This window comes from Mchenga conophoros, linkage group LG1 (genome assembly GCF_057382185.1).
Source record: "Mchenga conophoros isolate Kocher_MC1m ecotype Shallow Benthic linkage group LG1, M_conophoros_male_GT1.1, whole genome shotgun sequence".
NCBI classification, from domain to species: Eukaryota; Metazoa; Chordata; class Actinopteri; order Cichliformes; family Cichlidae; genus Mchenga; species Mchenga conophoros.
Window position 1 is genome coordinate 15,336,868 of NC_140526.1, and position 22,648 is coordinate 15,359,515.

General features: G+C 40.1%; 1 protein-coding gene across 7 annotated transcripts in view; it reads left to right on the plus strand.

Annotated features, from left to right (window-relative positions):
• The window catches only part of ush2a (Usher syndrome 2A (autosomal recessive, mild)), a 221,115-nt gene extending 199,692 nt beyond the window's left edge, over positions 1 to 21,423 (plus strand). For all 7 annotated transcript variants that reach the window (XM_085267418.1, XM_085267410.1, XM_085267383.1 and 4 more), the window contains 20 exons: positions 6,853 to 6,934; positions 7,024 to 7,169; positions 7,487 to 7,828; positions 8,025 to 8,386; positions 8,496 to 8,865; positions 9,023 to 9,304; positions 9,394 to 9,563; positions 10,267 to 10,597; positions 14,119 to 14,325; positions 14,427 to 14,519; positions 15,060 to 15,205; positions 15,420 to 15,538; positions 15,728 to 15,826; positions 15,929 to 16,105; positions 16,466 to 16,549; positions 16,751 to 16,892; positions 17,060 to 17,147; positions 17,952 to 18,017; positions 19,092 to 19,292; positions 19,683 to 21,423. In XM_085267418.1, the coding sequence (XP_085123544.1) occupies positions 6,853 to 6,934; positions 7,024 to 7,169; positions 7,487 to 7,828; positions 8,025 to 8,386; positions 8,496 to 8,865; positions 9,023 to 9,304; positions 9,394 to 9,563; positions 10,267 to 10,597; positions 14,119 to 14,325; positions 14,427 to 14,519; positions 15,060 to 15,205; positions 15,420 to 15,538; positions 15,728 to 15,826; positions 15,929 to 16,105; positions 16,466 to 16,549; positions 16,751 to 16,892; positions 17,060 to 17,147; positions 17,952 to 18,017; positions 19,092 to 19,292; positions 19,683 to 19,772 (3,597 nt within the window). In that variant the 3' untranslated portion in view covers positions 19,773 to 21,423. The remainder of the gene's footprint in view (positions 1 to 6,852; positions 6,935 to 7,023; positions 7,170 to 7,486; positions 7,829 to 8,024; positions 8,387 to 8,495; positions 8,866 to 9,022; positions 9,305 to 9,393; positions 9,564 to 10,266; positions 10,598 to 14,118; positions 14,326 to 14,426; positions 14,520 to 15,059; positions 15,206 to 15,419; positions 15,539 to 15,727; positions 15,827 to 15,928; positions 16,106 to 16,465; positions 16,550 to 16,750; positions 16,893 to 17,059; positions 17,148 to 17,951; positions 18,018 to 19,091; positions 19,293 to 19,682) is intronic.
• Positions 21,424 to 22,648: the final 1,225 nt, after the last annotated feature.

Consider the following 22,648-nt stretch of genomic DNA (forward strand, 5'->3'; position numbering starts at 1 on the left):
ATTTCAGTGCGTTGGCACTGAGTTTGAGATGAACATATCAGTTTGCAAAGTTCTTAGGTCAGTGGTTCCCAGCATAATCTAAAAGGTCTCCCCTTGATCAACATGACCACCCGTTTGTCCAGTACTTGGAGAGTACTCTAGTTATTTCATTGATTATGTTTAATGAACATTTTCAACTGTATATTTGTTATTTTTAGCTTATAATTTCAACTGTCAATCCGTACATTTAACAATTTCCTGTACTTATTGGCTACTTTCAACTAAAAAATGACTTACTTTTTAAAAATGTTAGCTATCTGTTTATCTAGTATGTTTAGCTAACAGTTTCTTTTTGTTTATCTCATTAAACTAACAATGCCTGCTTTTGGCAAGATATTTTAGCAGTTTTTTCACTTTTGGACTTTTATTTATATATTTGAATCATATTCATTAATTTTCTCTGCCTATTACAAATAGGCTTTCTTTTAGTTAACTGTTAACGTTTCTGCTCCAATATGTTCAGGTCAACTCAGCTCCTCAGGTGAAATGAAAATGTTTTTGGGCTAAAGCTCCACAGGATCCCTGGACTATCTTGCCCCCATAAGGATTTCTGCGTTGTGCTTTTGCCAGCTAATATCTAAAGCAAACATGTGAATGCAATAGGTTTAGCGTCACCAAATGGAGGCTTACTTCCTGATTGTCATGTAGAAGATATAATCAGAAGCACAGGATTCACCTCTGCTTACATTTTATAAATATAGAGGAAGTTTAGAGATTACTAAATCAGCTTAACATAAAGACCAAGCAGAATATTCAAGCTGATTTGGCTCCTAGTAACAAAATTAGCCTACCAACAGTTGTAACACTCACAAATTAAACCTTTCTACTTCCTTTGTATATTTATTTATAAATGCAAGTTAAAAAAAAAAAACATTCTCTCTCACAAAGTGGCTTTGAGACGGTAGTGACTTTTAGGTCTCCAGTGTGACCTTAAATTTGCAACAAGAGAAGCAAATAAACTCTTTAAGATTCGTTCTCAGTCCATGTACCAGAGAAACAAAAACAAAAAAAACACAGTTACGTGAAAGGCTAGCAGTACCTTACGTGCCTGACCTCTTATGATATGTGGCTGTTCTTTAATGTGTATGTGTTACACGTTTTCTAAAGTAACTGTCCAGTTAAGTTTTTCAGCCACAGTCATGAAAAGGAAAGATTCTCCATCTTACTGCAGTTTTATCCTTGAAAGGGTATACTTTTATTCAATTAATGTAGAAGACATACAGATGTTCATACGTGATGGTAAATCTAAAAACAAATAAGTTACATATAAACGGGCAAAAAGCTTTACTTGTTGCATTTAACCCTCTTTTAACTTGCTGCTCAGCAATCCTTTTTGCATCACTTTAACCATAAACCAGCAAAAGAATGTGGCCGAATAGGGATAACAAGGCTTTGCCCTTGCGCTCAGTGACACCCTTTAACAAATGAGGAAGAGAAAAGAGAGGAGGGAAGAGAGAAATGCAGAGCTGAGTGTGCAGAGAGTGAGGAGAGAGGCATGAGGAGGTTAAGAGAGGAGGAGGAGACAGGTGAAGTGAGGAACAAAGGATTAGAGGAGAGAATAAGGAGACTCATATGCAGAGTTTGTTAGGCCCTCGGCCTATCAGACCTCTTAGTTAGAGGTCTCCATCTCTGATTGGAGGGCTCTCAGCATTCTGGATAAACAGCCAAATAATCAGGCTGCAACACTCCCTCCTCTCCTTTCTGCAATCTTTGTTTCTACTCGTGGGTTGTTTTTTTGTTTTTTTTGCAGCTCCTCCCTCTATCATTCCATACTGCCCATTCCTTCATCACTGCATGTCCATCTGGAGTTTCCCTGCTTCTGTGTAAAATTACAGTTTTTATCTTATGCTCATCCACAATGCTTGCCCCTTCATTCCCTCTTCTTCTAGCTTCCTCAAGTGATTTTTTTTTCAAGTGAGTTTACGTTCTTACTTCCCTATCTCTTCCTGCTCCGTCGCTCCTACACACACACCCTCTTTCGCTGGGTAATGATAGGTTGGTGTTATTGTGTGTCTGTCTGTGAAGAGGCCACACCACCCAGTGTAGTACTCTCCACTTTGAGTCGGTGTTTAGTACTACAACCACAATATGATGGTCATCACTTTAAAGGAATGCTGAGAGGGTGCGAATGCATGAGAAAAAGAGAAAAGGACTTGCTATATTTGTGATTATTGAGTCCATTCAAATCTGGAGCATGTGGGAGTGTGACAAGTAACTGAATATTTGTGTTTGCTTTGGAAGTGGGGACCATTTAGTTTTGAGGAGTCCTTCCTACCTCTCTGATGCTGTCTCACACCATGGGCATATATATATTTGACACTTAGCATAATGTCTATCGATTGGTAGGGAAAAGATGGCGGGGTTGCCAAAAAGCCTGTAGGATTTTTGTGATTCTGGTCAGTCTGCTGTCTCCATCAAGTGGATTTTTAAAGCGCTCCCATTCACCTCGCAACAAACAATCATTTCATTACTTTTGATGTCTTTTGTAAAGTTGCGATAAAGAAATATTATTTCCTGAAACATCCTCTAATTTAATTATTATTATGTTTGCCAACAAGCAACAATCCCCTCATTTAAAATTGTGTGTATAAAAAAAATATTTTTTACTTTTTTCCCATTTTTTTTAACTAGCTTTAAAACATAAAACAAGAGACATTTTTCTATTGCCTTGTTTTATGGAATAAAGCTTATCTGAAAATATATCATTAACATGTTCTCTTATTTTAATTTCACAAGAAATCTGTGGATTTTTAGCATGCTGACCATTACTCATTATAATTTGTCCACTGGTCTTTGGCTGCATAACACACACAAATATAAACACGCGCACACACAAGAATATATATACACACTAAATATGCTGTTCCCGGGGTCCAGAGATGCCAGAGCCAATCATGAATGTCTGTGTGAAGTGGGCATGCCTGTTCCAGACCCCTGCAGTCCCTCTCTACATCTGTGCTGGCCACAGACATAACACATGCCTAATGGCCACTCCGTGTGTCTGTGTGGTGTGTTTGTGTATGTGTGTGTTTGTGTACGTGTCGCACAAAGGTCTCTATGTGTCAGGGTTTGTCTAACGCACCCTGACTAGCAGGGACACCCATGCAGGGCATTTTGCAAACAGACACAGGGCAATTGTTCCAGCAGCATTGAATTAGGCATGCACGCATAAATATGCACACACACACACACACACACACACACACACACAAACTTGGCTTGAGAGCTTGGCATGGGGTGCAAGAGATCAGTGTGTGGTGTACTGGCTCACCTCAGAAACCTCTGAAAACAATTACTGCTCTCACAGGGCTGGTCAGGGCACAGCTTGTACTAATAGGCTGGACAATTGAATTGAATTGAATGGAACTGAACTGGATGAGATGAAGTGATTTGAGCTGAATTAAGATCATTTAAGTCAAATCTGATGTTAACATGTTTTATCACATACATGAAAGAAGTAAGACACACAATAAAAAAGCTGAAACAGCGTGGTGCTTTATTATCTCTGCAGGAATTAATATGACCGAGCAGAGAAGCCAGAGAAGGCCTGTAGAGACAAACGTCCTAAAGGCAGACCAGTTGGACCCCATTCATCTGTCACTAGGCATTGTTCTTTGATGTATTTTCTTGGGCGCTCATCTTACGTTTACCTATTCTTTTATCATGCGTGGGTTCGATACAAGGAGTGAAATGAAGTGTTTGTGTATGTGCATGCATGTGTGTAGCCATATGCTAATGCTGGTCTGTCTCTGTCTCTCTGCGGGGCCTAGAACTGTGGCCTTCGTGAGATAATCAGCATAATTCTTTTGACAAATACACATGGTTATTCTTAATTAGTATCACACACTGTCCCCCTGGCTGCGGAATGCCTCTCTACCTGAATATCACGCATATCCACAGATGTGCAGTCTCACACACACACACACACACGTGCGTGAACAGTTCTCGGGACACATTGGTACATACAAAACAAGACGCTCCACATGTGGCCTTACTTGAGTAAATAAAAACAGATACCAGTACATGTGCACACACATGCAGGCTGGCACTTTAATTTAGGCACTCAGTCCACAGGGCCTCTTCTTTAGCTCACACACACACACACAGGAGAAGTCAGAAGAAAGATACAGAAGATTGAATAGATTGCTTCTTTGCAGTCAATGTTAAGTTGTGTTGAACCATCTAAGATCCAAGAGCTCTTTAATGTATAAATTAACAAGACCTCTTCCTTTCTTTTCTCTTCTTTCCTGATCATTGTCTCCATTTCTGTACTTCTGTCTTGTTTACGCTGCCTCCCTGTCTCTCTTTCTTTCTCTTGACCTCCCTTTCCCCCTCTCTGTTCTTTTGCATTTTGTATGATTAATTGGTGACTTTGATCATCCGCACACATATGCACCAGCCCATGCAGAGTGAATTTAGCTTGACAAGAACCTTTTCCTTTCATATCTTAGATTGCAGCTTCCCCCGTGGTCCTTGATAGGTTGGCTGTGGGTTTGGGTGGTTTTTGTTGGCAGTTTTACTTCTACAGTATGTAGAAGTATGAGTGTAATACTTCAGTGTTTCACAAAGTGGAATACTTTATATTTTGTGAAGCACTTGATACATGCAGATTACTTACCATTTGGAAGCTGGCCCCAACATTGAAATGAGGTTATAAATACCTATTGCTGAATTGGAAGAAGCAGGTTGGGAACTACAGTCCCAGCTGTATGGTTTTCAGTATTTTCATATATGTGCTCCCACTGATTTATCTAGTGGATTAAATTAAATTTACCTGGTAACTTTCAGTTCATGTCATGATTTATTTTGTAGTTTTTCATGTATGCCATTACCTACGCATTGTCAGATACCTTAAAAGTATTTGCTCGGTGTGGCTGTGTTTGTCTTTGTGTGGCTTTGCACGCTGTGTGTGTATGTGAAAGTGCATGTATGAGAGAGGAATAGTTATTGAGGGAGCTGTTAATGTAATGTAATAGTTGTGTGTTTCAGTGCTACACTGTTTGATTACAGCCTGTCTGCGTGCCTGTGTGTGTGAATTTCACAGTGCTTGATTTTTGAGTGTGTGCGTGTGATGTAGCGAGCAGGCCGTTAATGTGGTGTGTTTCAGTGATAAAGTGTTTGAATGTATTGCCATCTAGAGGCATGTAGCAGAGTCTCCACGCTCCTATAAAATCTGCCAGCGCCAGATGCTGCTATTGACAATGTGCATATGTTAACCGCTTTATAGGCCACATGCCTCACATATTTCACTGGCTTTTAAGGTAGAGAGATCTCTCATTCCTGCTCACTTAATCTGTCTCTCCCTTTTGCCACATCTATCTTTTTTTTTCTCACCCGCTTTAGCTTTCTCCCCTCTTTTTCCACTTCACTCAATCTCTCCATGTCTTACTCTTTCTCTCACCCCCCTTCCTCTGTCTCACCTTCTTTTATTTGCTTCATCAGTTATTAACTTACTCACCTCTTACTTTTTCTCTTTTAACTCTCTGCCCTACATTACTCTACTGACACATACTTTTTTTTTAAATTCCACTGTCTTTTTTTCCTTTGTCTCCATTTCTCTCTCCCACCACCCGTTTCTCTTTCTATCTCTTCCCATCCTTTCCCCACCCTTTCTCGCTCTGTCCCTCCCTCCCTCTGTCTACTGAGAAGTGCTGTGATTTGCAGGAGGATTTAGCTTGTGTCTAGGTGTCTAGGGGCTTATTAATCCTATTTTGCTGTGGATGAAAAATATGTTGGCTTCCAGACATGAAAACAGTGAATACATGCATTCTGGTTCATCCTTGGTGCCAAGCTACGGTGATTTGTCTGGGTTTTCATTTGACTCAGTTTGAATCTGAGTCTTTTTGATCCCTTTGACGCTGCATTGAAGTGGGTTACCAGTTAATCTCTTTACATATGCTCGGTTATGTGAAAGCATACAGTCCTGAACAGACAATTTTAACTGCAGACTCAACTCTTGAAAGAAGTGTAATCTCCTGTGTTGTATATCCACACAAATATGTTCACACACACACTGAAAAACATCACTCTCATACCTGCTTCAAAGCGCACAGTCATAAACAAACACAAAATCAAATAGGCAATGCTACATCCTGGAGCCTGGTGCTCCCAGACTACCATGTCATCGCACGCTAGGGCCTTTTGAAACAACAGTGTGTCTCTTATCAATTAGTAAATGGTGTTCCCTCTGTATCACACACACGCATACACACTGCCCCTGTGTCTGCCAGGGTGTTGGGCTAGGTCCCACTGCCTAAAGCTACTGGCAGACATCCTGTGCCTGTGTCTGTTTGTGTATGTGATATGAAAGGGTGCATGTGTGACATAAACACACAATCTGGAAGCTTTGAATTCACCCATAAGGGACAGCTGTCTGCCTGCCAGTCTCTCTCTCAGTCTCTGCCACTTTTCTGGTGTCTGCTTACCACTGCAGAGGATGTATGTTGAAATGTTGATATGGCAAATCCCAAGTTATGTCATCTTAGCTTGCCATTGTTTCAATGCTCCTTTTCATTCCATGTTTTAATGAGTAATGCTCTGGTTTTTATTCATGCAGGATTTGTTTGTGTAACTAATTTTGTCTCTCCCGTCTCTTGCTTTGGCTCTCTACCCGCTTTCATGTTAGCCTTTATGTATCTGCCATTTCTTTCCTTCTTAACGCCTGACCAATTATTCTGTTGTCTTCACCCAACCATGTCTTGACCCCACTATTCTTCTTCCCTGTTATCTCTTTCTCCAACCTTTTCTCTCATGATGTTACCTTTTTATCTCCTATCTTTTTATATCACACACTGCTCTTTTTGTCTCTCTCAGGATTCACAGCTAGAGGCAATAGTCTATGGTCTTGAACCATACAGTCAGTACAGTCTACGAATAGAAGCTTTGAATCGGGCAGGTAGGTTGAATTTGTTGAGAAACTAATTTAAAAGATGATTTAGACCAGCTACTGAACACCCCCAATGAATCTGTCCTGTAACTTTTCAGGCAGCGTGTCCAGTCCGTGGGTGGACATTAGGACCCTGGAGGCTTCTCCAGCCGGCGTGCCTAACTTCACAGTGAAGCAGAGAGAGCAGGGCAGGGCGTTACTGCTCAGCTGGGATCCACCACAGTCTCCAAATGGAGTCATCACGGTACATCGATACACATAAGAAAATCACTGAGCATATACCAAATAGTGCAGTCCACCTAAGATAAGATGCAATAGTAACAAGGTAGTTACGGCAATATAGCATACATAGACCCACATGTGAAAGTCCACAAGACCCCCAGAAACATGAAGCACAATATCTCAGTGTAGTTTATATGTGCACAACTTCACATATTTTTTTGGTGTATGCTACATGTGCAACCTGCAACTAAAGTCAGTGCTGTTCGCATGTCCTACTTAAACCCATATGTTTCATATTTGTCTTGAAATTTCTCTTCTTTCTCTTGTCTCCTTTTGCAGATGTATAACTTGTACAGTGAGGGGAACCTAGAGTTCAGTGGTTTGTCACGTAGTTTCCTTTTTCGGCGTTTGGAGCCATGGACCGTTTATACGCTGACTCTTGAAGCTTGTACCTCAGCAGGCTGCACACGCACCCCTCCTCAGCGCATTGCCACAGCAGCAGCACCACCTGCTTCCCAGTCTCCCCCTAGGCCTCTCTTTGTTGGCTCAGACCAGGTGTCACTTACCTGGGGCCCTCCTTCTCAACCCAACGGGCCAATTAAAGAATATTTCTTACTTGGGAGGCGTTTGGAAGAAGAAGGGAGTGGGAGAAGTAAAGAAGAGGATATTGAAAGGGGGAAAGTAGGTGAAACTCTTAAAATGTCTAAATTTAGAGTCAATCTGACCAGTTGTAGGAGGGCTTGGTAGAATATACTAGAGCTCCCAGTTTATAAAATATTGTTTTATGTCCTGTTTTTTTATTGATATATATATTTTAAAAATATCACAGTTTACGAGGTTAACAATTAAAATTGCATTAATATTGTGCTGCCAACAGATCCTCTTCAGAGAAGCGTCCCCACGACAGGCTGAAACCTACTCCTATACAGTATATGGTTTGCGTCCATGGACACAGTATGAGTTCAGTGTCTGTACTTATAACCCAGCTGGGCACACTTGCAGCCCTTGGGTAACAGTAATGACCAGACAAGCCCCCCCTCGTGGCTTAGCCCCCCCAACAGTGAGTCATCTCCAGGGCCGGCCCAGTGAGGTAGTGGTGTCCTGGACTCCTCCTTTGGAGCCTAATGGAGTACTTCAGTCTTACAGGATTAAGAGAAACAACATCAGTTTCTCTTTCAGTTTTGACCCCACTGTTCTCAGCTACACAGATGACGACCTCCTGCCTTTTTCAGCATACAGGTATTGCTTTTTTTGTTTGTTTTTTGTAGCCATACTATTTTGTAGTTTCTGGTTAACAACTTTATAAATGTGAAGACCAAACTTCATTTTATTTTGCTTTTGTACACAGCTACTCAGTCATAGCCTGCACGTCTGAGGGATGTATCACCAGTCCTCATACAAACATCACAACTCTAGAGGCTCCTCCTGCCATAGTGGAAGCTCCCAGAGTGGACAAAATCACATTCAATAGTATGCATGTTTCCTGGAGTAAACCACTGACACAGAATGGAGAGGTGACTCAATATGTGCTGAAACTTAACAACGAACAGGTTTATCGTGGAAGAGACCTAAATACAGTGTTATCAGGCCTGCAGCCACATACATCATATACACTGGTTCTGCTGGCTTGTACTAGTGGTGGATGTACTGCCAGTCTCACAATGTCCACTTCAACAGAGGAAGCTCCTCCCACTGGCCTGTCTGCCCCGACACTTAAGGTTGTGTGTTTATCTTTGACTTGTATTTAAAACCTTTATTGCCAGCGTTTATTTTCTGCTAGCGTTGGTTATTTTCTATTTTATAAATTGAATTATTTACCAAATATTAAACACAACTGGGGAATCTGCTTGATGTGCTTTTATGTTTCATTTGAAGGTTACTGGCCCAGAGTCAGTGGAGATTAGCTGGAGACCACCAGAGCACCCTAATGGCATCATCACAGGGTACGAACTCCGCCGAGATGGAGAAGTTATCTATGTTGGCACGGAGACGCATTACCACGACTTCATACTTTTGCCAAGCGTGGAATACAATTATGTTGTCAGGGCCAACAACAGCAGAGGCGCTGTGAGCAGCACAGTAGCCACTGCAAAGACGCATCCATCAGCTCCGTCTGGTGTGGGTCTCCCAACATTAACACCTGTAGGACCAAACCAGGCAAGTCGTCGTTTATTTAGTCATTGTGAGTGAAGCTGAATCAAGATCTTGTTAATGAAAGTTTTTTATGCTGTTCTTTATCTTACTAGGTGAGAGTAGAGTGGCAACCTCCAGCCCGTCCTAATGGAGACCTAGTGAGTTACACTGTTTATCAAAGAGATCCAGTCCAGCTCAGCATCATCAGCAGTGATTTCACTCCACAAGATAGTGCCTTCTCAGAAAGACACGCTATTCTTCATGGGCTGGCTCCTTACCACAGGTCAGTCAGTCTCCACGACTCTCCAACCTTTAGGCAGTAAAACACATTTATTTATTATTATAACTGTGTGTTTTTAGATCAAGTTTGACAGGTAGCTATATATGCTCAGTGTAGCTTTTGCTGGTGTTATAGTTCTTTGTTCCCCAAACTGGTTGCAGAAATGTTTCGCAACTCAGTTTGACATTTCAATGGACAATGCTAACAGTAAAACTTCAAAAATTTCCAAAACTGAGGGAATCATGTACAAGCGATTAGTCGCTACAAGGAACAGTTTCACTTGGTTTTACTTTAAAAAAATAATAATAATTTAAAATTCTAAGAATCTATTATGTTTATTTAAGTCTCTATATTATTATTTACGTTCACATGGACAATTAAGCGTACAAACCACAAAACAAAAAACGTTACAGTGTAATGTGAAATGGACAGAATCAGTGATGGTGGCTTTTCAAAGCAGGAAATCAAAAAAAAAAAGAAAAGAAAGAAAGTCAACTTTTAACATTTTGACAACAGTGTGGACCTACCATTGTACTATGTATTTCTGATTAAGGGTGCATCTGCAGTTGGCTGGCTATTTCTGTGTACACATAATGTGTGTGAACCCACAGGACTCAAAACATGTGAGCTCATCAGCCTTTTCTATATGATGTCTCCATGTTAATGTTCTGTTTGTCCCCTGTTTCTGTTTTCTATTTGTGGGCAGGTATGAGGTGAGGGTGGAAGCTTGCACAGAACTAGGTTGTTCCTCCAGTGACTGGTCATCTATACTCACGCTGGAGGCTCCCCCTACTGGACAGACAGCACCACTGTTAGACCTCCAACCTGACAAAGATACTAAACTACAGACCAGCTTTCTACTCACCTGGTCCCCTCCAGCTCAGCCAAATGGTAGAATCCTGTATTATGAGGTGCACCGCAGACTGGATAGTCCCACGGCCACCCACAACAGTGATGCAGTAACAGCTGTTTACAGGAATTCCTCTACTACGTGGAAAGATAATGGACTCCACCCATACACTGTATACCAGTACCAGGTATGTTATTTGTTTTGGGTAGAAAAGAAGGTTTGAAAGTGTTGACAGTAGACATTAGTAGCCACTAGAATCACAAACATAAAGTATCTTTTAACATTTTCAAATGATTTTTTTTAAATATAGAGGTTGAAGGCTTGATTCTGCAGAGCATGAGTGCCCTGCTTTTTGTCTTCTGCACAAGTCAGAACACACACACGCACACATAAAGCAAAAAGACCACTCTCATGCATCAACTGGTATGACATCCATATACTCGAACAATCGCAGACACACAAACACACGAGTAATCAGACAGGTGTTAAATGGAGTGGTCCATATTCATGCTGTTGTGCTCGTGCATTGGTACACTAATTGACAGGTTAGCCCTTTGGAAGCAACAATAACATTAGCATTCCTGCCTGTCAGACATATGAGCTGAGGCCAGAGAACCGGTGTAATTGATTGAGTTTGCCTGATTGTAGCACCGTCTTTATTTACGAGGGTCCTAATTTATGACATGAGGAGGGAGGGAGGGAGGAGCTTTGGGAGATGACGAGCGGGCAACAGAGCCATTAATCACTGGGCCCTCTGAGCACCCCACTTCCTGATTACCAGCCAGCCAATCGAATTAACTGTTAGCCTCCTTGGTAACAGAGCTTGTACTGGAAAGACCTTTTAATGGTGACCGCTACACGTCCCCTGAGGATTTTCCTCTGGGGAATTGGGATGCATGAACAATGCGGTGTTGAGTATTGGAGAAGTCATGTGTTTTTTGTTTGGGATTTTTTCTGTCCACGTGAACATAAGTGAGTGTCTCAGAGTGCATAGAAACTGTAAACATTTATAGATATTTCATCTCACCATGCGTTTCTCTGTTTTTCTAAGCACTAAGTGATGTTTTCTTAGTCAGTGTATTGATCTGTCTTTCTGTACACACTGTACCACTTACCTGCTTGGTTGTTTTACTCTCTGTCTGCCTGATTTTATTTAGCTGTTATGTTGTGTCTGTTACCGGGACCTCATCCTTTCTCTCTGTGTTTCAGGCGTACACAAGGACAAGTCAGTTCAGTTTAGCACACCACAGCACAGAGAGAGAAATCATATTAGGCTAATTACACTGGGTCATAAGCTTCTATTGACAGCTTTATGCTTGGTTTTAATTACTGCCCGCTTTCACACAACTTAGCCCCTTCACCTCAACTAGATGCACCCGCCAAGTAGTACCGTCAGCCTATCAGAGCACAAAGTTTGATTCCGCAGTCCAGCCTTCCAATAAAAAGGCTGGAATACTATCTGGAAGTTTCCTGAAGTCGTTTGTTGCCATGGTGGCTCATTTGCTGCCACGGAAACTAACAGGGTATATTTTTATTTTTTGTCTAATAAACCAAATCATGGCCCAATGGACGAGGGGAGGACAAGAGAGGAGAGGAAGCAGTAAAAAGTCTGTAGATGATATAGGGACAAGGAGATTAGTTCTGTCTTTTAGCAGTGGATCAAGTGCAAGGTGATCTGGGCTGACTTTAGCTGTGAACTTTTTCCTCCATTCTGTCTATGTGGCACAAACTTTTTAATCAAACCACAAAAACCATGCATCTCATTGAAGCGTACACTGTGTTGCTACCAGGGTAGGGAAAAGATGGTTGTTGCTGGGTAGAAGTATTTTATTGCTGCAGTTCATAATTTCTTATGGCAGCAGTAGCAAATTTGATTTATACCATCTCAAGCAACAAGTCATGTGACAGTTCCTGCGCAGGATCTAAAAATGCTGCTAAGAAAATCCATTTAGCTGATGCTATTGCTCTTTTTTTCAGCTTGTTTAAGTGTGCTTTCTTTGTTCCAAATCCAAATTTTTATAACAGTATGAGTAAATGTGACTGGCCACAGGTAACACCGTTGCAGGAGAACATGCAATCAAGGCCATAATTAATGTACAGTAGAGAACTAATTACTTCTCAGTTCCCCTCTGTACGCTACTAAAATTTTACAACAGCACATACATTTGTTCATTTACAGTAATAATACTTAGGAACCATTCATATTTACATATATAGATACATACATATATGCTTTAGGATTTGTATATGCAACATTTATCCTATTAAAGTTTTTTTATCTTTCAGTTCTCCAGGAGTTTCTCTTTTTTCATCAGTATCAAAGGATTTGTAACACATAAACACATAAAGTATCAGTATGATGTCAATAACCTAAATAAACATGATCTACTAGTGTGTTTCTATCTTTTTAAAAGATATTTGGACTTTCATTGCATTTTCCTACATATTTAGTGTATTGTTTTCAAATTCGGAGAACATATATCTAAATATGTTTTTTGAAAATGAAGTTTACATATGGCTGCATTTTCTAATGAGTTTGTCGATTCAGAAATATAACCACTGAGCTACACCTTTTGTGTCACTTATAATAACCATGTTTTATCTAAAAACATGCAGTTTAATTGCAAGAGGAGAGCAGCTGCCAGTCTGAAAACACTATCAGTAAAGTGTTAATTTCATATGAAAAGTTTTGATATTATTGAGAAATCTGTTAGCAGAGCAGGTGATGAAAGCCCAGAAGTTTGCTCTAACATATATTGTGTGTCGTGGGAAATAACTACAATCTAAACATAATCTTATCTGTAGAACTAAACATATCTGTATCTATATACAAAAGAACACCAAGTTTAAATTTCTCCTGATTCCTCTGTTTGCTACCCTGCATCTTGCCCACCTTTCATCCTATCTTCCTTCCCCCCTGATCCCCAGTCGCTCCATCCTCCATTCTTCCTTCCTCTCTCCATCTTGGTCCATCTGTGCTGTCACTTAGATCAATCAGTCTGATTGATCACGGCCTAATTGACTATTATTGAGGTTAATTCAACTCGTAACACCCCTGCATGCACATGCATGCACGCAGAAATCTTGCAATCATACCCACAAACAAAAAACCCACACGCACAGACACACACTTTCAACACTAAAGCTCAGACCCATCCATCTGCCTTCTGCACTACTTCTGACAGGCTACAGATGACTTACACATGCAAATCTCCACCCTGCCTGACCCTGTGCTGTGTACACCTTCTAATTATACCCAAAACAACCACACAAATAAGATTACTCTATGGTGTGTGTGTGTGTGTGTGTGTGTGTGTGTGTGTGTGTGTGTGTGTGTGTGTGTGTGTGTGTGTGTGTGTGTGTGTGTGACTCCTTGATGAAGGTGAAAAGTAATTGTCATGCAGATATGTTAGTGGTGAGTTGCATGGTGAAAAGGTTTTGCTCTGACTGCTGATGGTAGTTTTGATGGATGGTCCAGTGAATTGATGTATAACTTTCTGTTGGTCTGGCGAATACTGGGTAATTATGAAAAGCCGTCTTCATCATGAAGAGTTCATAAAATGCATCTGAAATCCTAATGTTTGGGGTAAATAGTCTGTATCACATGTTCTCATTTGCTTTTATACATCAGTTATTGACTTGTGCTTGCATAATGTGCAAACTGAAAAGTTACCACATAACTGATAAATGTGCGGTCTTATATGACAGGTGTGGGCAGTTAATTCAGCTGGTCATTCAGCCAGTCCATGGGTGAGTGGAAGAACAGGGCCTGCCCCACCTCAGGGTGTAGGACCCCCTATTTTTCTGCACGTTTCAGCAACGTCAGCTGTAGTGGACATCCATGCTCCTGCCCAACCCAATGGGATTATTAGTCTTTACAGAGTGTTCTCGCTGGACCACAACAACCACACTCTGGTAAAGAGTCTTCTACTATATTCAGTAATACACTTAATAATAACTTGTCCTTGTTATGTTAACTTAAACACATTTTACCCCTCTCTGTCCTCTCCCTGTAGCTCTCAGAGGGTACATCGCATCCGCAGACACTCCACGATTTACGTCCCTATACCCAGTACTGGGTAGGAGTGGAGGCCTGTACTTGCTATCAGGTAATAATACTAAATGTAGGTTAGGCATTATACTCAGGGTCTATACAACTATACTCGGTCATTAAAGTTGAATACTATCTGGTAATATGTGGTATCTTTGTTGATAGTCTGTGCAGAGTTTGGATGTTCTCTCTCGGTCTGTGTGGGTTATCTTCAGGTCCTTCAGCTTCAGCTGCAGACCAAAGACATGCTTGGGGTTTAGTTAATAAGGGATTCTAAATTGGGTGTAGGCTTGAGTGTTTGTCTGTCTCATTGTGTTAGCCCTGCAACAGATTGGCGACCTGTCCAGGGTGTACCCTGCCTCTTGCCCTGTGACAGCTGGGATAGGTACAAGTCCCTGTTGCCAATCTGATTTAGATAACTGGAAGAAAATGGATGGGAAATATTTATGATTACCTCACCTATTGGTCAAATTTCAAATGCAGATTCAAATACTTACATCTCTTTTGCTGATTGAAAGTCATTCCCGAGTATTGTAGTTGCAAGTGAGGCCATATTTTTTAACACTTTTAAAATCTCTTCTTTGTGAACCATCATCAGTGCTGTAGCCGTGGTCCGCTGAGTGAGCTCCACACTCTTGCTGCTGCCCCAGCCCACCAGCCTCCTCCTCGCCTTGTCACTGTGACCTCCCGCTCTGTTCAGATGGAATGGGATGAGCCTTTGTCGCCCAATGGACTCATCGAAAGGTAAGAGAAAATCTTGAATTACATTTTGTTCTTGAAAAGTGGCGTGAGGCAACTGAAGTTGTGATGTAGCACTATATAAATAAAAATTAACCAAATGGATTTGGCTTAAATAAACCTGTACTTCCTTACTTATTTGAAAAGTGCACATACAAACTAAAAGAAAGAAACCCTATCATCTTGCTTTCACTTACACTCCTTTACTCTTTGTACCCAGCTGTGAGCTTCACCTCAGATCGCCTTGCCCTCAGCCCTCCCAGCCTATACCCCTACCTTGTATTGAAGGACCAACAGAAATCAGTTTTTTTGGTAAAAAGCGGAGCTACAATGTTACAGGTGAATATAAAGAAATATCATGCACCAGTGCCACTGAAAAGTAACACATACAGTAAGAAAGAATCGTAAAATCAATGTTAGGTGATTTAAAATAATAGTTTTTATTCTGTAAGTCTTGATTATGCTGGGATAACTGTTTTGAAACGTTTTTCTGCTTTATGAGTTTTCTGTGACTAACAAACTGCGCAGGTCTCGAGCCGTACTCCACATATGAGCTCAGAGCTGCCTGCTTTAATAACATGGGCAGCACTGCCTCCAACTGGACTACTGTCCACACTCTCAGTGAAGGTAACACATTTATTACTGCTTAAGCAGTCAGTAATATCTAGTTTTAAGAATGATAAAAACCACATTCAGATTTTCTCTTACCATCATTCTTTCTCCCTTCAGCCCCCCAGTATGTATCCCCCTTCTCAGTAGACAGTAACCTGACTGTTATTTGGCTGGACTGGACTGGGTCTTTCTCCCTGAACGGATACCTGAAGGAGTACAGTGTGACTGAGAGCCAGCTGAGGATCTATACTGGCTTCTACAGCTATCTCCATGTTCCACGCATCTCACAGAAAAGTAAGAGCAACATACAGCATACATAACACAACATGTGCACTTAGAGAAAAAAGAACTAAAGCAAGCAGTAAACTATAAATCTTGTAAAAAAAATTTGAATACAGAATGAACAGCTTTTTGATTAGAGTAGGTATGCTGAAAAAGCTTTGAGAACTGAATAAGCTTCAATTTTAAATCTCTTTCTGTTTCAGTTTGGTCCTTTGTATGAATGTTTCTCACCCACTCTGATTTTATTTGAGTTGCATATTGTAATTAGCCCTACAGGGGACAGAGAGCCTGGTTACCATCATCTATACATGCTTATTTTATTGTAACCCAGAGTTGTTTTCTTTTCTGTCTTTCCCTCTCTGTTCCTCTAAGCTCTGTCATTTCAGGTGACTTGTACCACAAACAGTGGCAGTGCCAGCACTCCCACCATCAGATATAGCCCAGCCACAGGCCTTGGTAACGCGCGCACACACACACACGCACACACACACACACACACACACACACACACACACACACACACACATTCTTCAATGATTCAGAATCTTGTTGTCTCTCAGATTCTGATGTTGTGAAGAAAATATATATATTAAAAATACAGATAAATCTAGAAAGCTAATTTATTAATAACTTATTCATGTTGTTTTCTTTGTGCAGCTCCTCTTGACCCTGTAGACAGTGGTAAACAGGGTGTGAGCATGTCAGCCACGCCAGTCTACTCTGAACTGTGGTTCATCCTGCTCTTAGCCCTACTGGGTCTATTTTTGCTAGCCATACTGCTGGGCTTAGTGCTACAAAGGTAAATGTGATTCTTGTAAAAGGTTTAGGGCAGCCATAGCACAGAATTTATTCTTCTCTCTTGTGAAATTCAAAGTGCACTAAAATGTACAAGTTAGCATAACTTGTGCAAATAAAACACAGCACGCTTCCTGCAAACAGAATGTATTTTCTGAAACTCCCTTACAGAGCCTTGAGGAAGAATCCATCAGCCAGAGAGCGCCCTCCGCTGGTTATGCTTCAGAAGACAAGAAAAGCTGGGGGAGAGACTTACATGGTGAGAAAAGGACAGGAGATGCAGCACAAAAACATAAAACGCAATTGAGAAAGAAAAAATGACCTAAAGTTTGGAATACGTAAGAGGAAAAGCAAAGAAGTAAATGAAAGATTAAAAAAAAAAAAATAGGTTAAAAGGGTTAAAAACCCAGGAACTATAAATTCAGTTTCTTAACAGGTTATCCAACTTATGGTTATCTGGGTCTGGAGTGTATCCCAGTTGTCACAGGGCAAGAGGCGGGGTCCTCACCTGAACAGGTTACCAGTGGATCACAGGGCCAGCAGAGAAATAGAACCACAGACTCTCACAGCTAAATTTGAATGACTAACAAACATGCCTGTATACCGGTAAATTTGGTCCACAGTAGGTGATTCATCCATCAACATGCACATTTTGTAAAGAATTACAGACAACAAAGAACAGATAAGCACAATACCGTATAATTGCACTTTTAAAAGTAAAAGTGCTGACCACTCTGAAAATGGTTTTGGGTTTCTTTTTTTTTACATACATGCAACTCACGTTTCATTGGTTGTGACTTTAGATCCAAACAACATCTGTTTCATAAAGACGACTAATCATTTTTATCCACTGCTCTGTTATTTTGGTTATTCGTTGTAATTATTTTTTACACCTTAATGTTTTTCCATCATAATACTTTAATTTCTTTCTCCATTCTCTGTCAACCTTTCTTCCTTTAATTTTTGATATTTATCTTCTCTGCTTCCACTTCTTTCTGCACTTCTCTGCGTATACGCTCTGTTTCCCTGCCTCCCTCTGTCTCTCTATGTATCTCCCTCTCAGAGACCCTGTCCTGAGCTGTGCTCTAAGCATCACTCCGGCTCTGTGCTCCTCCCTGATCTTCCCACAGTAAGATTATTTTCTGTTCTTGCTCTCAAAGCCTTAAATGTTTATCTTACTGTCCCCCTGCAGTTTGACACTGTAGCAGACTGTGTTGAGATCAGCAGCGTTATACTTAAAAGCTACACTGTGTACACTGAGGTATGGGATGCTTGATTTAAAAGGGATGCCTGTTTGCGTATGTCCGCCTTGCTTGTGTAAGCATGCTTTGTGTGTGTGTGTGTGTGTGTGTGTGTGTGTGTGTGTGTGTGTGTGTGTGTGTGTGCGTGCATGTTACACACTGTCATATGACAGTGGTTGGCTTGTTGTGGTGTGTGAAGGTCTCTTCGTCTGTCCTCAGTACAATGTTGACTTTCTTACATGTAATGAATACAATGATCATTGAAAAAAAAAATTCAGCAAAGAAGGTAAATCAGCAACTGAATATTGTGTCATAGTGTCTCTTAAGGGTTTTATGGCTCCAGCAAAATTACACCTACGGCAACTATTCAGCCATGGAAACCCACCCATGCCATGAAGCTTATGCCAATTCTTTCTGCTGATGTTAATGCCAGAGGAGGTGGGGAACTTTGCGTACTCTATCACTGAGTTGCTCCAGTTCTTTAACACTTCCACTGCAATAATAGCGCTGACAGCTTCTAATGTCTAAGAGGGAAGACATTTCACAAACTGACTTGTTGCAATGGTGGCATCCTGTTACAGTAAGATGCTGAAATTGAGAAAACTCTTAGAATAACAAATTATCTCAAAAATCTTTATAAAGGCAGATTGCAAGGTTAGGTGCCTGATTTTATACACTTCTGAAAATGGGACTGAAAGCAACCTAATTCAAAAATTAAGAGGTCTGGCACAATATTTTTGGCTATATGGTGTAATACCAACAAACTCCCATGTGTTTATTCCTCCCACAATAAACATATTCAGCTGACTTAATTTCACTCCTTGTTTTTGCTGATGTGGCTCCTAATCAAAAAGAAATCCATACCATTGAATATTAGATCTAGAAGTATTCTCTAAGTATGTGATTTGTATAAAAGGCTTTAAACCCCCAAATCAGCCTCTGAATAAAACTCTACTCCTCAGGGTCTGACAGACACAAAGATAGTGAGCAGCAACTCACAGTTCAGCCCCATCTCTGTCCTGCGGGTTCCCAGCCAAGCAGACCTCAGCCAGGCCTACTCCCAGCATTCCTTGCACCGCAGTGTAAGTCAGCTAATTGACAGGAAGTCAATGATGATGGAGGAAGGAAGCTGGGACAACCCACTGGCACACGATTCTGGACTGGTGAGTATGGAGTTATGTTTATTATGAATTTCATTTGTTAACTACAAGTACAGAAGAGAGTAGTGATGAGAATACAAACATTTTATGCTAATTATTCACCAGCCTCCTCTTTTACTATAAAGTCATAAGAATTTACAATATTATGTGTTTAAAGTTTTCATTAGTATCATTGCCTAGAAAATATATGATAAGACTTTAATAAAGTTGCTTTGGGATTGTGGGTTTGACTTGCTCAATTCCTAGATGGATGCAGAATCAGTGAAATTGTACCAGAAAACAGAAATATGGACAGCTGAAAATTGCTTACTTTATTGTTTCTCTGATTGTTTTCCCCTCTTCTTTGATTCAGACCTAAATTTTGCGATCTTGTGTGTTTTTTTTTTTTTCCAGTATGTGGAGGAAGATGAGCTTGTGGATGCCATCAAGGCCTTAAGTTCTGTGAAAAAGGAGCACACCATGTTCACTGACACTCATCTTTAAGACCTGTCAGGTTTCACAGTTGCCATTCAGACCTAGTTGTAAAACAAACTAGTAAAACACTGTTACATGCTATTTGCACAGGCGGTGCTAAATACGGTCTACTCAATTTAAGCTATAAGTTAAACAACACGTGTTATGAGGTATTAATTAAAGCATCATCATAAACTTTCTGTCACTTCATTAGGTATACCTTTTCAACTTCTCATTAACTCACTAAATATTTAATCAGGCAATCATATGGCAGCAGTCAATGCATTTAGACACGTAGACACAGACAAGATGAGCTGCTGAAGTTCAAACTGGCATCAGAATGTGGAAGAAAGGGGATTTAGGTGAGAATGAATGGTTGTTTGTTGTGGTAAAAAATTGTCTGCTGCACAGACAAATCTGCAACAACATTGTGTTTTGCTATCATGTCAATATGGACCAAAATCTCTTAGGAATGATTCCAGCACCTTGTTGAATCTATGCCATGAAGAGTTAATGTAGTTCTAAAAGCAAAAGAGGGTTCCACTCATTACTCGTAAGGTGTACCTAATGAAGCAGCCAGTGAGTGGATATAAGTAATATATATTAATATTTTGACAAATTTCAGGTTCAGAGTTGTACAGATAACCAAACATAATGTGGGAAAGAGAATATAATACAAGTATAATAAGTATAATTTTAGCCCACTTTGTGTATGACTTGAATACAGTTCACATGTGGACACAGTCAGCAGTGACATAAAATCGGTCATTATTCCGAGTCTGTTCGTGATTGTTATCCAGTATGTAGTATCGGACCGTACTTATATTACGGTCCAGAAGAGCCCTTAAAGGACTGTTCTGATTGTATTATGATACACTGTTTGCCAACTGTTAGAGGTTTAGTCGTTTTTGAAAAGTGCAGATTTACTTTAGCTTTTACCACCTGAGACCACCATAGAAATGAATGTTAATTAATCTGAGTCTATTCTTCGTCAACCAGTAATTATGCCTAGTAAGCTTTCCCAGTATAGGAGCTGTAGTTGTAATGAGAAACATGGGCTTGATGTAGTTTTATTATAAAAAAAAAATGCCAACTGTTTTCTTTTATGTGTTGAATGTGGCTGGGAATCACAGATGTGCCGTCTGATTGTTGCGATTATGTGAACTTGAAAGCTCAGTCTGAAATTCGGTCAGTTGTGTGTGTGCCGTTCAGTGCAATTTCAGTTTTGAGGAAGTGGCAGTAATGTAGTCAAGTCTTTCTTAGCTGTAAGTCAAGATACACTTTTGGGTTTCAAAGTGCATTCGTCTGGATTCTGTGTTATTTGTGGCTTTTGGTAATTTTCATCCTGCTATTAAGAAGATCAAAATAAAAGTGGCAATTTAATTGTTTAGTTGAGTTTTTTTTAATGCAGAAATGAAACATCGCTTATATTAGATTGAACATAGAGACAGTATTTATTAATAAGAGGTGTTGGCTTTATGTGTAATATTGATGAGTTTGATGTTTTGTGTACAATATTGAAGCCTATTGTATTATTACAAAATTATTTTTCTTCTTTTTTTACATGATGACAGTATTATTTATGATTGTTGTACTTACAAAAGTCTTATTTATAGATGATTCATTTGTCTGTGGTTGTGTTTTTATCTGGTAAATGATAAATTTGACTATCAAAAAAATATTCTTCTAGTGTTCTTGCCTCTCATTTTCTTTAAGGTTTTTTTTTTTATTTTTTTTTACCATAAATAAATGCAGTATTCTTGTGTCAAGCAAATTATGAACCAAATTTTTAAAGAATCAGACCTCTTGTAGCATTTAAAAGATCCACAAATGTACCAGATTAATCTTCAAGCTAATGAGGTTTAAATATGAATAAAATAATGTAGAAATACAGTTCCAAAAAGCAAAATAGCTTGCTTAGAAATAATCCTTAAAATGTATGTAGCACTTTAAATGTGCCTCAGTTGCTGCTTAAACACAGTATTAACAATGGTTAAATACTACTGGATGTTACATAATGAATGAAGTCACTCTATTAAAAGGGGCTCCATGGTGATCTAGCTGAAATGTAGATTTAGGAATCCTCTTTTCTGCTGAGTTAGTATAACACAGAATTGTGCCACCAGCTGCACAGGGACTCAGTTACCACACACACAGAGTCAAAAACACAAGCACAAATACACACAGGGCCGGTGTCTCCATCAAAACTATGCAGCAGTAATTTAGTTTTGCTCCTGCGTCCCTTGAGGGGACATCAAGACATCGAGGCAAGTTTGAAATTAACAAAGTGGCAGTAACAAGCATGCCCTCGCTCAAGGACACCAATCTGACAAGGGCACTTCTAAAACATTCACAGCCACATTCACAGCTATTGTCAGCCACAGAGTAGGGGGGAGAGGCTGTGAAAAGAGAGCTTGTGGAGTGATTGTAAGGGACAGTATGGCCCTGAGCCCCACACACACACACACACACACACACACACACACACACTTAGGGTTTTATTAAACTCATAAATCACAATGACGACAGACGCCATCGCAGAGAGGAGACTGTCTGAACGGGAAGGTTAGTGTAATGAGCGCGCTGGGGAGACACACATACACACCTTTGTGACACTCAGACAAAACAACAATTGCGCACTCTTAGTTATCCATGCAAACCTTACCCAGACGTGACTGACTTACGATGTATAGTATTAAAAAAAATAGTGTCAAAATTTTAAGTGGTAAAACTATCAGAAATTCACTTTCCTTTCAAGGATCTCATAATTTTTGTACATTTAGGAATATCAAATCCTAAAAAACACCCAAACAGCATTTGTTATAAGATTAATCCTGATATCACTTTGATGATATCTGCCCAGAAATCTCGACTGAAATGGTTCAAGACCGATGAAACATGATTCG